Source organism: Lipotes vexillifer, unplaced genomic scaffold (genome assembly GCF_000442215.2).
Source record: "Lipotes vexillifer unplaced genomic scaffold, Lipotes_vexillifer_v1.1 scaffold802, whole genome shotgun sequence".
Lineage (NCBI taxonomy): Eukaryota > Metazoa > Chordata > Mammalia > Artiodactyla > Lipotidae > Lipotes > Lipotes vexillifer.
The window spans coordinates 1688341-1704660 of NW_006790237.1; the positions used below are offsets into that span (position 1 = coordinate 1688341).

General features: G+C 55.9%; 1 protein-coding gene across 1 annotated transcript in view; it reads left to right on the forward strand.

Annotated features, from left to right (window-relative positions):
* Positions 1-16320, forward strand: part of POLD1 (DNA polymerase delta 1, catalytic subunit) — a 25219-nt gene that overhangs the window by 2973 nt on the left and 5926 nt on the right. Inside the window, exons 2-17 of the mRNA XM_007463427.1 lie at positions 5283-5485; positions 5836-5949; positions 7936-8082; positions 8168-8293; positions 8364-8532; positions 8623-8704; positions 8781-8910; positions 9432-9598; positions 9859-9963; positions 11647-11787; positions 11867-11977; positions 12305-12496; positions 12595-12683; positions 12752-12868; positions 13053-13166; positions 13466-13613. Coding sequence (XP_007463489.1) covers positions 5284-5485; positions 5836-5949; positions 7936-8082; positions 8168-8293; positions 8364-8532; positions 8623-8704; positions 8781-8910; positions 9432-9598; positions 9859-9963; positions 11647-11787; positions 11867-11977; positions 12305-12496; positions 12595-12683; positions 12752-12868; positions 13053-13166; positions 13466-13613 — 2154 coding nt within the window. The 5' untranslated portion in view covers position 5283. The remainder of the gene's footprint in view (positions 1-5282; positions 5486-5835; positions 5950-7935; positions 8083-8167; positions 8294-8363; positions 8533-8622; positions 8705-8780; positions 8911-9431; positions 9599-9858; positions 9964-11646; positions 11788-11866; positions 11978-12304; positions 12497-12594; positions 12684-12751; positions 12869-13052; positions 13167-13465; positions 13614-16320) is intronic.

A 16320-nucleotide genomic window follows, 5' to 3' on the forward strand; every position in this document is an offset into this window, starting at 1 on the left:
GGGAAAGAGGTTGGAGGTGGTGTCCGTGAAGGGCGGGGTGCAGTTGTGCAGGGTCTTGTGGGCCAAGATGAGGGCTTTGCTTTTAACTGTGCATGAGATGAGAGCCAGGGGCAGCATCCGAGCAGAGCAGGGAATGGATGATCTGACACACTTGTATGGGATCCCTTTGGCTCCTGATTGGAGAACACTGAGGGTGCAGGGTGCAAGGACAGAGATGGAGGTGGGGTGGGGGAAGAGGCTATTCATTCATTCAACAGATATTTCTTTTTTTTAATCATAATCGTTTTAATTTTTTAATTCTTTCACAGGGGAATGGGAGCCCTGAAGACAAGTTCCCCAGGTGTGGGGGAGGAGGCTTTATAAGCTGGTTCGGCTGGGAGAGGTCAGGAATCAGGGCTGTTGCAGTAGTCTGGGGGATAGGGGAGGTCTGAGGATGCTGATGGCAGGAAGCACCTTTTTTTTTTTTTTTTTTTTTGGCCTTGTGGTAGGGAATGTGGGATCTTAGTTCCCTGACCAGGGATGGAACCCGCGCCCACTGCCTTGGAAGTGCAGAGTCTTAACCGCTGGACCGCCGAGGAAGTCCCAACAGATATTTCTTGAGCGCCCTCTATGGTCCAAACGCTGTTATTGACACCTGTGATACTGCAGTGAAGGAAACTGCATCCTTGCCCGCTAGGAGCTCGTTTTCCAGCAGGGGGAGCCAGACAAGCAGCAATGCACAAAATAAAGCGGCCAACCATTTTAGGGAGCCAGAGGGACCAGACTGGGAGGCCGAGAAGCGGTGGGACTCCCGTCCGTTGGAAGGCAGAGCTGATGGGATTTGCAGATGGAGTGAGCGTGTGGTCTGAGGGGAAGAGAGAAGTTGGGGTGACTCCAAGGCTGTTGGCTTGATGGGAGCTGCCGCTTACTGAATCGGGGGAGATGGTGTGGTGCGAGGAGCACGGTTGTGGGGAGATCAGGAGCCCGGCTTTGGAGTCTGGGGTGCCTGAAGGGACCTGCTCACAGTGGGCAGTTGGATCTGTCAGTCTGGAGGCCGGGCTGAAATCTGGGCCGGAGACACAAAAGCGTAGAGGTGGCATTTAAAGCTGTGAGGTTGGGTGGGATGGGATGACAACCTCGAGGGAGTGAGTGTCACAGAGAACCTGGTGTCTGACCCGAAGCAGACACTCATCGTAGTGTGTTACTGCTGGATTCGCTCGCTGTTCAGTATTTGCTACTGAAGCGTCGAGAAGGAGAAGCTCACAGCGTTTGCCAAACTCCTGCTCTGCGCTGGGGCCCCTGAGGGGGGACCCCCAGGGGCCTCCTTCCTTCTAATGCTGCCTCGCCTGACTGCGCTGAGGGCAGTGCCTGGGATAGGGAACTAGTCCAGGACCCTAGATTTTGCTCCGGTGACAGCTGCCCTCCCATCGTACCCCCTGGCCACAGCCCAGTGACCCAGGGCTGCCATTCGGCCCCCTTCTACCTCCCTCTGCCAGGCCAGGTCTGGCCACTCCTCCAGGCTCCTGGAAACCCCTCAGCTTCCTCTGCTTCACCCGGGTTTCTCCCCCAGGTCCTGACTCTCTGCATCTCTCACAGTTACATCAGAGGGCGCAAAAGGAGAGCTGGTTCAGATTCTTTCTCCTTATACAAAACCCGCGTTTGCACGGTTATAGCAGCACTGTTCACAAGAGCCCAAAGGTGCAAACAACCCTCGTGGGTGAACACAATGTGAGATAGCAACGTGGTGGGGAAATATTCAGGCATTAAAAGGAACGAAGCACTGACCCGTGCTACGTGGGTGGGCCTTGACAATATCATCCACAGGGAAAGAAGCCAGACACAAGATTGCATTTCTAGGAAATGCCCAGAATAGGCAAATCCATCTAGACAAAGTGGATCAGTGGTGCTTTTGGGGAGGGGGAGGAGGGGGACGGGCCGACTCCAGAGGGTCTCTTTTTGGGGTGTTGAACGTGTTCTAAAATGGACTGTGGTCGTGGTTGCACAAGTCTGAATATACTAAAAACCATTAAACTATACACTTGAAATGCGTGAATCCTATGGTATATGAATTAGCTCTTGGTCAAACTGTCTTCTCACCCCAGCCCCCCAGGGAACCAGTGTTGCCAGTTTATTACCCATCCTGCCAGAACTATGCATGAAAAGCCAACATCTTTAGATATATTCTCCCACCCACCTTGTGAAAATGTTATTTTTAGTGTTTCCCTCCAACTTTTAATTTTGAAAAATTCCAAGCCTGCAGAGAAGTCCCAAGACAAGAACAATGAACACCCATGAACCCTTTGCCTGGATTTGCCAGTTGTGAATGTGCTGCCTCATTCGCTTTATCTTGACTCAGGTACACTTTTTTTTGGCTGAACTATTTGCAAGTTGTAGTCATCATGATACTACAGGATAATTATAATCAGGCCATTTACCATGAGGCGATACTGTAATCTCATAGGCAATCCTTATTCAATTTGCCTAGTTGTTCCAGTGATAGCCTTCAGAGCTATTTTTGTTTTTTTAATCCAAGATCTGACTTTGCATTTAGTTGTCATGACTACGTAGTCTCTCCTTTAATCTAGAACAGTTTCCTGGCCCTTTTCCCCCCCTTCGTGACTTTGACATTTTTTGAAGATTCCATCTTGCAGGCCAGTCTTGTCTTTTGTTTGATTGTTTCCTAATGATTAGAATCATGATAAACATTTTCTTTATTTTCTTAGACACCTTATATATATATATATATATATATATATATATACACACATACACACACATATATATGTACAAAAGTTCTCTTATGTACAACATTCTGCACTTTGCTTTCTCTCTCTAACAATGGGTCTTTGAGAGTCCTCTGTCTCAGTACATAGAGAGCTTCCTCATTCCTTTATAGAGCTGTATAGTATATATATATATATATATATATATATATATATATATATACACACACACATATATATGTACAAAAGTTCTCTTATGTACAACATTCTGCACTTTGCTTTCTCTCTCTAACAATGGGTCTTTGAGAGTCCTCTGTCTCAGTACATAGAGAGCTTCCTCATTCCTTTATAGAGCTGTATAGTATTCCATGGAACTGGAATTCATGTAACTTATTTAAACAGTCCCCCAGGGGAGGACATTTAGGTGGTTTCCAGTCTTTTGCGACTGCAAACAATGCTGCCGGAAATAACCTTGTAAATGCAGGTTTTCATTATGTGATAGTGTTTCTGTAGCATAAACCCCTAGATGTGGAATTGCAGCCTCCCCACTTTTATTGCTTTTACTTGAGGTGCTATTTACATATGGTGAAATGCACAGGTCTCAAGCGTACAGTTGGATGTACAGCACATTTCCATCACACCACAAAACAACCTCATGCCCCTTCCCAGTCAGTCTCTCCTACCCCAGAAGCAGCCTGATTTCTAGTACCATAGATGAGCTTAGTCTATTCTATAACTTTGTGTAAATGGCATCATACAATATATACTGTTTTCTTAAATTGAGGTGGAATTAACCATTTTAAAGTGTGTAGTCAGTGGCATTTAGTGCATTTACAATTTTCTGCAGCCACCACCTCTGTCTAGTTTCAGAACGTTTTCATCACCCCAAAAGTAACTCCCCATTTCCCCAGCATGTACTCAAGTGTCTGGCTTCTTTTATGCATTTTTTTGGTAACATCTTTATTGGAGTATAATTGCTTTACAATGGTGTGTTAGTTTCTGCTAATAACAAAGTGACTCAGCTATACATATGCATATATCCCTGTATCTCTTCCCTTCCCTCTTGCATCTCCCTCCCACCCTCCCTATCCCACCCGTCTCTGTGGTCACAAAGCAACGAGCTGATCTCCCTGTGCTATGTGGCTGCTTCCCATTAGCTATCTATTTGAAATTCGGTCGTCCTGTGAGTATATCAGCGGCCACCTCCTTCTTAATGCTGAGAAGTGTACCATTGTATACCATCAACATTTGCCATAACATATCCCCAGTCAGCTCAGAATTTTTCCATGCTGTGTTTGTTAAGGTTTAGGCTAAGCTGCTATAATAAAGAAACACCAAGGCACAGTAGCCCAGGAAAGATACAAGTTTATGTCTCCCCATAACCATCCAAAGGTAGGCAGCTCTGCTCCAGGAGGTTGTCAAGGGCCCAGGTTCCTTCCATCTTGGAGCTCTGCATTCCCTTCAGTGTTGTCCTTGTCCCCGTGGTCAAGGTTGGCTCACTGCCGCCACATCCACGCTCCAGCCATGGGGAAGGGGGAAAAGGCTGGAAGGCAGGCTTTCTTTTCAGGCTGTCCCAGAAGCTGCACACCTCACATTCACCCCTATTCCATGAGAAAGAACACGATCATGTGACTACCCCTTGCAATGCACCTTGGGAACTGTAGTCTGAGGCTGGACTGCCTGTGGCAGCTCGAAGGCAAGGGGTCTGTTGCAAAAAGGACTAAGGGGAGACTGGATGTGGGGGGATAGTTATAAGATCCAGAGGTGTTCCCTTGCACCTAGGGCAGCTGACCTGTCCCCTCCCCCACTCTCTCCCAGCTGGGTCTGGGTCTGCTCTTAGTTTTCATCATCCCCTCCGTCCTGGCCTGATGCTGGGAGAAGTGTACTTTTTTACAACTTATTTTTTTAAATAAATAACTAATTTAAAATTTTTTCATTTTTAATAACTTCAAATTACAGGCCTGAAGGAGGCGCTTCCCAGCTGTTTGTAGGAGGAAGGCCTGGGCCAATGGGGAGAGGGGCAGGCGAGGGCATTGAGGACAAGGGCTTATGGGAAGGAAAGGGATGATCTGAGGACCATGTTTGTGATGAGAGAGGGTGGAGGGTGTGCAGGGCTGGTGCCAAGGGGTTGGCAAGGGGCAAGCAAACGAGGACAAAAATTATGTGGAAGGCTTGAGCATGTGAGGAAAGGGTTAAACTGAGCTGGGCATTGCTGATGATTGTTGAGCATCTGGAAGGTGCCAGCACCCCCTGAGCCTGTGGCGGGGGTTGGGGTGGGGAGAGTGTTTGTGGGGGGATGGAGAGTCATGTTACTCTTCAGGCACTCCAGAGATTGATTGATTGATTGATATTTAGTTATTTTTTGGCTGCGCCACACGGCTTGTGGAATCTTAGTTCTCCAACCAGGGATTGAACCCGCACCCTTAGCAGTGAAAGCACAGAGTCCTAACTGTTGGACCCAGGGAATTCCCCACTCTGGAGATTTTTTTTTTTTTTTTTTTAAAGCTCACGGTCATGGTGGGTACATGGGAGGCCATAGAGAGTATGGGCACCCTCACCCTGCTCCAACTTGCCCCACAGGATGGATGGTAAGCGGCGACCAGGCCCAGGGCCTGGGGTGCCCCCAAAGCGGGCCCGTGGGGGCCTCTGGGATGAGGATGAGGCATATCGGCCATCGCAGTTCGAGGAAGAGCTGGCGCTGATGGAGGAGATGGAGGCAGAGCACAGGCTGCAGGAACAGGAGGAGGAGGAGCTGCAGTCGGCCCTGGAGGGGGCTGCGGATGGTGAGACCTAGAGCAGGAGCCCCTTGCACCCCACGCCTGTCATGCCTCTGAACCATGGAGCTGACCTGTAACGTCTGACTGCCAGCCCCTGGCTCACTTTGAGCTCCACAAGGGGCTGACCTTTGACCCCATGTCAGTAGGCCACCTCTGTTTCCTGTCACTTCCAGTCTGACTTTGACCCTTGACTCCTGAATCTCTCTCAAGTTTCTGGCCTGATCCAGGCCACCTGACTTTCTTTTCACAATCTGATGCCACCTGAGATCACTGGCAGGGCTGGGAAGGCGGTTAGCACTTATTTCCGAAGCAGGACCACAGCTCCACGGAGCCCTGCTTCCCTCTCCCGCGTCCAGGGCAGCTCTCCCCGACGGCCATAGATGCCCGGTGGCTTCGGCCCTCCCCACCCCCCCTGGACCCCCAGACGGAGCCCCTCATCTTCCAGCAGTTGGAAATCGACCATTACGTGGGTGAGTTTGGGGGACAGAGGCCTGGTGGGTGGGAGGAGGGGCCCTGGGCTCCCGGTGGAGGCTGGGTCAGGTCAGCCCCTCTGGCTCTGTGGGAGGAGATGGACACAGATAGTCCCCGCCCAGGTGACCAGGGCTGCGAGAGGGAGGGACAGGGCTGGGGTGGGGGCATCCTGGAGGAGGGGGGCATCTTCTAAATGAGGCCTGAAGGAGCTGGCTCCTCGCAGAGGGGAGAGGCATGTGGTGTGGTATCCATTCATCCATCCAGTTAGTCGGGAACAAATGAATGTCTGCACTGAGGCAGCCCTGTTCCAGGCAGACCAGGTCCCTGCGCTCAGAGGCTTACGTTTTAGAAGGAGAGGCAGAATAAGAAAGGAAGTGGAGGGAATTCCCTGGCGGTCCAGTGGTTAGGACTCTGTGCTTTCACTGCCGAGGGCTCAGGTTCGGTTGCTGGTCGGGGAGCTAAGATCCCACAAGCCGCGTGGTGCGGCCAGGAAAAAAAAAAAAAAGGAAGCGGAACGTGAGGTGGTGGTGAGGGTAACCGAGGAGCATCGAGTAGGATGGTGATGCTGGACCTCGCGTCACAGAGGTGCAGGAAGGCCCTTCTGAGGAGGCAACAAGGAACTCTAGGGATGTCTGGGAAAGCGGGATTCCCGGCAGAGGGTCCTGAGGAGGGAGCAGGTCTGGTATGTTTAAGGAACAGCCAGGAGACCAGTGAGGCGGGAGCGAGGGGTGAAGATGAAGGTGGGAGGTCACGGGAGATCCCATTGGCCCACTGAGGACCTCGGGGCTCCATTCTGAGAAAGCTGGGGAGCCTTTGGCAATGGAGAGAGCTCCTCTAAGCCCTGACTTGTGTTTCGAAGACTCCCCTGTGTGAGAATGAAAAGACAAGCCACAGGCGGGGAGGAAGCGTTTGCGGTCCATATGTCTGACAAAGGGCCAGTGCTGCAAATAAAGAACACTCAGATCTCAAGAGAAAGAAAACAATCCAGTTTGAAAGTGGACAGAAAACTTGGACAATTCGCTAGAGGATCTACGATGGCAAATAAGCACATGAGATGATGTGCTGTGTCATCAGATATCAGGGAAATGCAAATGACAGCCACCATGAGACACAAACGCACAGCTGTGAGGAAAGCTAAGGTGAAATATACCAACACCAGCAAGTGCAGACAAGGCGGCGCAGTGCCAGGAGCTCCTTGTGCTCGGTGGGGCCACAGTTTGATGCAGCCGCTCTGGGAAACAACCTGGCAGTTTCCTACTCTTTTTTATTTTTCTGGTGGTAATTGAATTTTTGGTTTTTTCCCCAAGCTTTATTGAGATGTAAGAGTTAAACCTACTCTTACCATAGAATCTGGCAATTCCACCCCTAGGTATTTACCCTAGAGAAACAAAACACCTACATTCAAACAAAATCCATGGATGTTGATAGCTCTATTCATATCCACCCAAAACCAGGAACAACTCACATGTTCTGCAGCAGGTGAATGGATAACATATCACACAGTGGTTCTCCACAATAAAAGGGAACAAACTTGACAAATGCAACGACATGGATGGATACCAGAGGTGCCATGCTGAGTGCAAGAAGCCAGACCTAGAGGGTTATGTACTGTTTGACTCCATTCTGTAGATGGTCTCAAAAAGACAAAATCAGGATGACAGAGAACAGACCAGCAGTGCCAGGGGGCGGAGTGGAAGCAGGTGTGATTACAAAGGGGCAGCATGTTTGGAGTGACGGGACTGTCTTGTACCCCGGTTTGGTGGTGGTTACATGGATCTATCCCGAAGTTAAAGCTCATAATGCTGCCCACACAAAGTTGATTCTACTTTTGAAATTTGCAAAAAAGGTGGGGTGCTCCCTCTAGCTGTGCAGTGGGAAAAGGGCTGTAAGGAGGACAAGGGTAGACACGTAAACCGGGAGGGAGGCAGGCACACCTTTGAGGTGTGCGAGAGAGCAGCCCCTGCCTTACCCTATGGCACCCCCAGGCCTAGCACGGCCCCTGCCTGGGGTGCCCCTGCCGTCCCGGGACTCCGTGCCGGTGATCCGCGCCTTCGGGGTCACCGACGAGGGCGTCTCTGTCTGCTGCCACATCCACGGCTTTGCACCCTACTTCTATACCCCGGCGCCCCCCGGTGAGTGGCCCTGACCCCGAAGACCCCTCCTCGCCCCTACCGCCTGGAGGCCCTCTGCACTCCTGACAGGCCCTTCCACACCCAGGCTTTGGGCCTGAGCACCTGAGCGACCTGCAGCGGGAGCTGAACACGGCCGTCAGCCGGGACCAGCGCGGGGGCAAGGAACTCACGGGGCTGGCCGTGCTGGCCATGGAGCTGTGCTCCCGGCAGAGTGAGTGCTGCCCCAGGGGCCAGGTGGGTGGGGGTCCCTCCAGGCCAGTGCCAACCCGCTCCATCTGCAGGCATGTTTGGGTACCAGGGGCACGGCCCCTCCCCGTTTCTGCGCATCACTCTGGCGCTGCCCCGCCTCGTGGCTCCCGCCCGCCGCATCCTGGAGCAGGGCATCCGCGTTGCCGGCCTGGGCACCCCCAGCTTCGCGCCCTATGAGGCCAACGTTGACTTTGAGATCCGGTATGGCCCCCGCCTCGCTTCTCCACCTTTTACCTCCTTCCCCTCACCCCCCAAGCCAGCCTCTGCCCACTGACCCTCATCCCCCTGCAGGTTCATGGTGGACGCGGACATCGTTGGCTGCAACTGGCTGGAACTCCCGGCTGGGAAATACGTCCTGAGGCCGGAGGGGAAGGTGCGTGGGTCCCTGGGGTGGGGAGGGGGTCACAGAGCCGGGACCCTGCAGACGCTGACCCATGTTGTCCCCACAGGCCACACTGTGTCAGCTGGAGGCAGACGTGCTGTGGTCGGATGTGGTCAGTCACCCGCCAGAAGGGCAGTGGCAGCGAATCGCACCTCTGCGGGTGCTCAGTTTTGATATCGAGTGCGCTGGCCGCAAAGGTGTGTCCCCGGGGCCTGGGAGTCCTCCTTCCCTCCTTCCGGATGTTAGTGATATGCCAGTCTCACCCCGGGAGTCCCTGCACTTCTTAAGCTCACTCGGGGAGAAGGGAGTAGACACACAAGCAGACAGGTTATTAAAAGACTCGCAACGCAAAGGAGGAAGGTGATGGAGACAGACAGGGCTGCTTCAGACAGGTGGGCAGGGGAGGCCTCGGGCGGGCGAGGGGCTAAGCTTCGTGAAGAGGGAGGGGCTGGGGAGTGGGCTGGGGAGAGCATTCCCTGCAGAGAGAGCAGCGAGTGCAGAGGTGCTGGGGCAGGTGGGCCCAGTCTGTGAGGGATGGGTAAGAGGACCCGGGGCTGCCGGCAGTGGGGAGCCAGGGTGGATCATGCAGGCTCTGCAGGCGGTGGGGACAGAAAGGAGTGGGTGGGCCAGGTGAGATTTAGAGGTGCACCCACCTGATGTGCCACGAGGGAGCATCAGGGGTCAGGTCTACGCCTCCCCCTCCTCCCTCCCCTTGCAGGCATCTTTCCGGAGCCTGAGCAGGACCCTGTGATCCAGATCTGCTCCCTGGGCCTGCGCTGGGGCGAGCCAGAGCCCTTCCTGCGCCTGGCACTCACCCTACGGCCCTGCGCCCCCATCCTGGGCGCCAAGGTGCAGAGCTACGAGCGGGAGGAGGACCTGCTCCAGGTGGCTCTCGCTCCGTGCCCCCCAACCCCCATTTTCCTCAGCTCCCCACACTGCACCTCCCAGGCGCGAGGCCGTTTTCTGAGCCGTTTCCCCTCTGGATTCGTTATTTTCAGAAGCACCTTCCCAGTCTTTCTTCCACGGGTGGGAGGGCTCTTGGGCTGCTCTTGGGGGCTTCCAGAACATTCCAGGAGTGGGGAGGATCCATGGCAGGGGGTTGACCAGGATGACAGCCTGGGTGACCCGGTGTGCTCCTGCCTCAGGCCTGGTCCGCCTTCGTCCGCATCATGGATCCCGACGTGATCACTGGCTACAACATCCAGAACTTCGACCTTCCGTACCTTATCTCCCGGGCCCAGATCCTCAAGGTGTGGCAGGCGGGTGGGGGCGTGGGGCCGCCCTCAGACACCCCACTGAGGGCTCAGGTTGTGGGCGGCTGCCCAGCAGCTCTAGAGGCCTCCCTGAAATCCCGGCTCTGGCCCCGTGCCTGCCCCGTTCAGAGCCCAGGTTTCTGTGGCTTTTTGCAGAGGCGAGGAAGCATTCGTGGTTAAGTAAGAAAAGGCTCGTGTATTTGGAGGGGCAGATTGAAGTGGGCAGGGGTGCAGCGCCTTGTTCTTCGGGCTTTAAAATATGTCAACAGGGCTTCCCTGGTGGCGCAGTGGTTGAGAGTCCGCCTGCCGATGCAGGGGACGCGGGTTCGTGCCCCGGTCTGGGAGGATCCCACATGCCGCGGAGCGGCTGGGCCCGTGAGCCATGGCCGCTGAGCCTGCGCGTCCGGAGCCTGTGCTCCGCAACGGGAGAGGCCACACAGTGAGAGGCCCACATACCGCAAAAAAACAAACAAACAAACTACAATGAGGTATCACCTCACCCTGGTCAGAATGGCCACCATCAAAAAATCTACAAACAATAAATGCTGGAGAGGGTATGGAGAAAAGGAAACCCTCTTGCACTGTTGGTGGGAATGTAAATTGATACAGCCACTATGGAGAATAGTATGGAGGTTCCTTAAAAAACTAAAAATAGAACTACCATATGACCCAGCAATCCCGCAAAACCTTGATGCTTGAATCTGGTGTGGGCCTGGGGGGGCTGCTGTAACAAAGCCCCACGGTCGTGTGTCGTCTCTCAGCGTGGAGGCTGGAAGGCTGGTCAAGGTGTCGCAGGGTTGGTTCCTTCTGAGGCCTCTCTCCTAGCTTCCGGTCTCCTCAGACGTTGCTGGGGTGTCCATGGCACTGTCCCTGACTCCCTCCTGTGCATGTCCCTGTGCTCCAACGTCCCCTTTTTCTAAGGACACACTCGTGTTGGGCCAGGGCCACCCTAATGACCTCAGCTTAACTTGCTCGCCTGCAAAGACCCAATTTCCAAATGAGGTCACATTCTGAGGTGCAGGAGTTAGGACTTCAGCATCTTTTGGCGGGACCCAGTTCAACTCCTAACGGGGTATATATTGTATTATTTTCTTCCTTTTCTCTATGTTTGGCCAGTTTCATAATGGAAAAAGCAAGCAAGCACACTTTAAGGCTCCCGGCAGCTCTAGGGAGAGGCCCACCCCTGTCGGCCTGGCGTCTATACTCCGGCCTCCGCTCCCTTCCCTTGCCCTCCAGCCCCAGCCTCGTTGCTCCCAGCCCAGCTCAGGCCTCTGTTCCACACCTGGCCCCGGCTCATGCACTGTCGCCAGTGCAGACCTGGCGCTCCACGCCGTGCCCTGCTGTCCTCCAGGCCTCCCACCCCGAGCACCCGCTGCCTCCCCATCATGCTCAGCACCATCCCCAAGTCTGCCCCTGCCCCCGCTCCCGCAGCCCCTGGGCACCGTCCTTGCCCCTTCACGCCCACAGCCCTCAGGCCGCTGACTCTCCCTGTCCCAGCCTCCCATCCGTGTCTGCCCAGCCGCAGAGGGTCCTTCTGCCCCAGAGCTGCCCCTGCCTGCGGGGCTCCCAGCAGGAAGAGAGGGTGGCACCGCAGGGGGTGTCATGGGTTGTCTGGTCACCGTTGCTGTGGCTCAGCCCTGTGGGTCCCAATGCCACAGCCCCCACGTGCTATGTCCCCAGGTGCAGGCCTTCCCCTTCCTGGGCCGCGTGTCCGGCCTCCGCTCCAGCATCCGGGATTCGTCCTTCCAGTCCAGGCAGACCGGCCGGCGGGACAGCAAGGTGGTCAGCATGGTGGGCCGCGTGCAGATGGACATGCTGCAGGTACGGCGGGCCGGGCGGGGGCTGCCCTCACAGGGCTGCTTCCCTGGGGCCGCCGCCCACCCGCTCCCGCTTGCTGCAGGTGCTGCTGCGGGAGTACAAGCTCCGGTCCTACACGCTCAACGCCGTGAGCTTCCACTTCCTGGGCGAGCAGAAGGAGGACGTGCAGCACAGCATCATCACTGACCTGCAGGTGCCCAGGCCGCCCGACCCGCTTCCCGCCGCCCCTCCTCTCCCCACCCTCCCGACCTCGGCCCTCAGCGCCCCCCTACCTTCCTGGCCGGGGACATCCACCTGCTCTCCTGACCGTCCCCTCGAGCTCCTACCTTCGACCTCTGATCTCGCCCCGCAGATGGGACCCCTGTCCCTACCCACTCCCGCGACGTCTGGCATGGCGACCTTTGTTCCGCTGCCCTGCCCCGATCTCTGGGCCGCACTAGGTCCTCAGACTGTGCCCTTCTTTCCTCCTTCCTCCCATGCTGTTGCCTCCCTGGCCCCTAATGCCCGCCCCCGTCCCCAGAATGGGAACGACCAGACGCGCCGCCGCCTGGCCGTGTACTGCCTCAAGGACGCCTTCCTGCCCCTGCGGCTGCTGGAGCGCCTCATGGTGCTGGTGAATGCCATGGAGATGGCGCGCGTCACCGGCGTGCCCCTCAGCTACCTGCTCAGCCGCGGCCAGCAGGTCAAGGTCGTGTCCCAGCTGCTGCGGCAGGTCAGCGGGCGGAGCCCAGGGCGGGCCTGACCACCACGCTCCCCGCTGTAGGGGCCCTGCCCACGCCCATCCACAGTTCCCGCCTTCTGCCCTCCCAGGCCATGCGCCAGGGGCTGCTGATGCCCGTGGTGAAGACGGAGGGCGGCGAGGACTACACGGGGGCCACGGTCATCGAGCCCCTGAAAGGGTAAGGCCCGGTGGCGGGGTTGGTGGGGACAGGGGGGCTCCCCGCCCTGACTCCTCCCGGCCCTCCAGGTACTATGATGTCCCAATCGCCACCCTGGACTTCTCCTCGCTGTACCCGTCCATCATGATGGCCCACAACCTGTGCTACACCACGCTCCTACGGCCCGGGGCCGCCCAGAAACTGGGGTATGGTGGCCCCGCTCGCCACGTGTACCCCGAGACCACCCAGGGGCCGGCCTCAGGCTGGCTGGGGCTGGGGATCCAGAGCTAGTGGGGAGGGGAGGGGACTGGCAAGAGGTGGGGGGGTCCTGAGAGGGGATGGAGGAGGAGCCGGGGAGGCTAGGCGTCCCCCCCACCATCTTTGGCCCAGCCTGACCGAGGATCAGTTCATCAAGACGCCCACGGGGGACGAGTTTGTGAAGACGGCGGTGCGGAAGGGGCTGCTGCCCCAGATCCTGGAGAACCTGCTCAGCGCCCGGAAGAGGTGGGCTCTTGAGCCCGGCCGCCCACTCCTGCTCAGAGCTCAGCCTTGCTGAGGCGGCCTGGCAATCCCTGTCCGTCATGGGTGCACTTAGCTGCAGCTGTGCCTGAGTTAGAACAAGGCACCCCCTGCAGGCAGCTCCCTCCAGCCCCTGTGCAGTGTGCAACCTGCACAAGTGTATGTGGCACCCCTTTATAGAAAGGCACCGTGACCAGTGCCCAGGCCCGGGCCTCTTGTCTGCCCCTGAGGCCTGAAGTGCCACCCGAATGGCCTTTGCCTCCCCCTTCTCCTTCTCCTCCCAGGGCCAAGGCCGAGCTGGCCAGGGAGACAGACCCCCTACGGCGGCAGGTCTTGGACGGGCGGCAGCTGGCACTGAAAGTGAGTGCCAACTCTGTGTACGGCTTCACCGGTGCCCAGGTGGGCAAGCTGCCGTGCCTGGAGATCTCACAGGTGAGTGCACCGTGGCAGGTAGGGGACAGACAACCACCCCTTGGGGAGAACCAGGGCTCAGTGTAGTAGAGGTCAGGGCCCAGATCGCCCCAACCCGCCGACCTTTTGGAGAGTGGATGCTTGTGTGATTGGTTCATTCGTTGGTTCAGCAAACACTTGCTGACCGTTCACTGTAGGTTGGGCCTTGTGCCCTGTGGGTCCAGCAGGTGACACAGTGGATGAGAGTTCCTCCCCTGGTGCCCAGCCTTGCAGGGACACAGATGGTGACAGCAGTAAATGTGTATGGGAAAGCAGTTGGCGCTCTGCAGACAGATAAATTCCGGGAGGGCTGGGGTGGAGCGGGGCGGGGCGGGGCGGGGGAGGCAGAGGCCGAGGGACTGAGGGAGGGAGGCAGTTTTGCTCATTCTTTTCACCTGTCACACAGTCACCTGACAGCCCCTATGTCCCTGGCAGTCTCCACCCCAGCCCACCTCCTCCCCTGGTCCCCATGAGGGTGGGGGAGCAGAGAGCAGGTTCCCTCCCTCCTCCTGATGGGAGAACAGGGCCATGTTTCTGTCGGGGGGCTGGGGCGGGGCTGGGGGCTCACCCAACAACACGGTCAGGCTCTGGCAGTTAATTCGCAGTTGGTCACAGTTGGAACAGGCACGAGGGTCCCCTGTCCCGTCCCTGTGTGAGGATCCCAGGGAAGATGCTTGGCCGGTGCTAGGGCAGTGCTCTGCTTTGAGAGGGAATGTGGGCATAAAAGCCCACTCCCTCCCTCCCCACCACAGCAGCATCCTAGGCCTGTTTACTCTGCTGTTCATACAGAACAACAGACCCACGACACGACCACAGAGCGCCTGAGTCTGAGGTTCTGCCACACTGGGATCAGTGCCTCAGCTCATGGCCTGAGAGATTCCTAGAGAGGTCTTCTGTCTAGCTCCTTCCCCTGGGGTTTGGGTCCCTGCACATTCCAGACTTGGTTACCTCCAGCCACGGGGAGCTCCCTTCCTGAACATTGTGTCAGTCCTCACATGGCTGTGGGTGGAACACTTGGAAGAACTGGCAGTGGGTGGACCTTATGCTGGGAGGGGCCTGTGCACACACACACTCACTTACAGTTCAGGGGCCCCCAAGCCCATTCTCAGATCCAGTGATTCACTAAAAGGGTTCTGAGAACTCAGAAAAGCTGTTATACTCATGGTTATGATTTATTGCAGTGAAAGGATAGGGATTAAAGCCAGCCAAGGGAAAGGCACATGGGGCAGAGTCCAGGGGAGACCAGGTGGAAGCTTCCAGTTGCCTTTCCCAGGGTAGTCCTGCAGGCAGCACTTATTGCTCCCGGCACTGATGTGTGACCATACACACGGTACTGCCCATTGGGGAAGCACCCCTGAGCCTTGGTGTCCTGGGTTTTTATTGGGGGTCAGGTGCGTGGAGCGCCATGTGACTGACCTTAGTTACTCAGCCTCCAGTCCCTCCAGACGTCAAGCTGGATACCATGTGGCCCAGGGCCCCACCATAAATCACGTTAGCACAGATCACCTGATGTGACCCAAGGTCCCAGATGAACAAAGATACTTGTCAGGCAGGACGCGCCAAGGGCTTAGAGCAGCGGTGCCCAACCTTTTTGGCACCAGGGACCGGTTTCGTGGAAGGCAGTTTTTCCATGCACCTGGGGAGGGTGGGGGGATGGTTTGGGGATGATTCAAGTGCATTACATTTATTGTGCACTTTATTTCTATTATTATTACATTGGAATATATAATGAAATCATTATACAACTCACCGTAATGCAGAATCAGTGGGAGCCCTGAGCTTGTTTTCACTTGCCACTCACTGATAGGGTTTTTTTTTGTTTGTTTGTTTGTTTTTTTTAAATATTTATTTATTTATTTTTGCTGTGTTGGGTCTTCTTTTAAATGCGTGGGCTTTCTCCACGTGGGATCCTCCCGGACCGGGGCACGAACCCGTGTCCCCTGCATCGGCAGGCGGACTCTCAACCACTGCGCCACCTGGGAAGCCCACTGATAGGGTTTTGATATGAGTCTGCAAGCATCTGATTTATTTTGGTCTCTGCAGTCAGACCTCTCTGTTAATGATAACCTGTATTTGCAGCCACTCCCCAGTGCTAGCATCACCGCCTCAGCTCCACCTCAGGTCATCAGGCATTAGATTCTCACAAGGAGCACCAAGTTAGATCCCTCACATGCGCAGGTCACAGTAGGGTTCGCGCTCCTGTGTGAATCTAATGCCGCCGCTGATCTGACAGGAGGCCGAGCTCAGGCAGTAATGCGAGCAAGGTGGCGGGGAGCAGCTGTAAATGCAATCGAAGCTTTACTTGCTCGCCCGTCTCCTGCTGTGTGGCCTGGTTTCTAATAGGCCACGGACTGGTACTGGTTCATGGCCCGGCGGCTGGGGACCCCTGGCTTAGAGGTTCCCTCCCAGGAGCCAGCTAAGAGCCAGGCCTCTCTTTGAGCGAGGCCACCCTTATTGCTCTTACTGGCCCTTCATAATCTCTGGGGGCATCTCCCATCCTCCTTGGTGGAAAGAAGTGGATGTTTGGCTGTCAGGTTCCAGCTCCGAGGGGAGGCCAGGCAGGAGGGTGTGGCTTTGCTTCCCCTGGGGCTTCCTCATAGCAGCTGCTGCTTCCTGGCTTTGTCTCTGTCATTTCCCTCTCAGCCCCTTCCCTCTGTCTCTGTTATGTCTCTGTTTCTTAGCCTCTTTC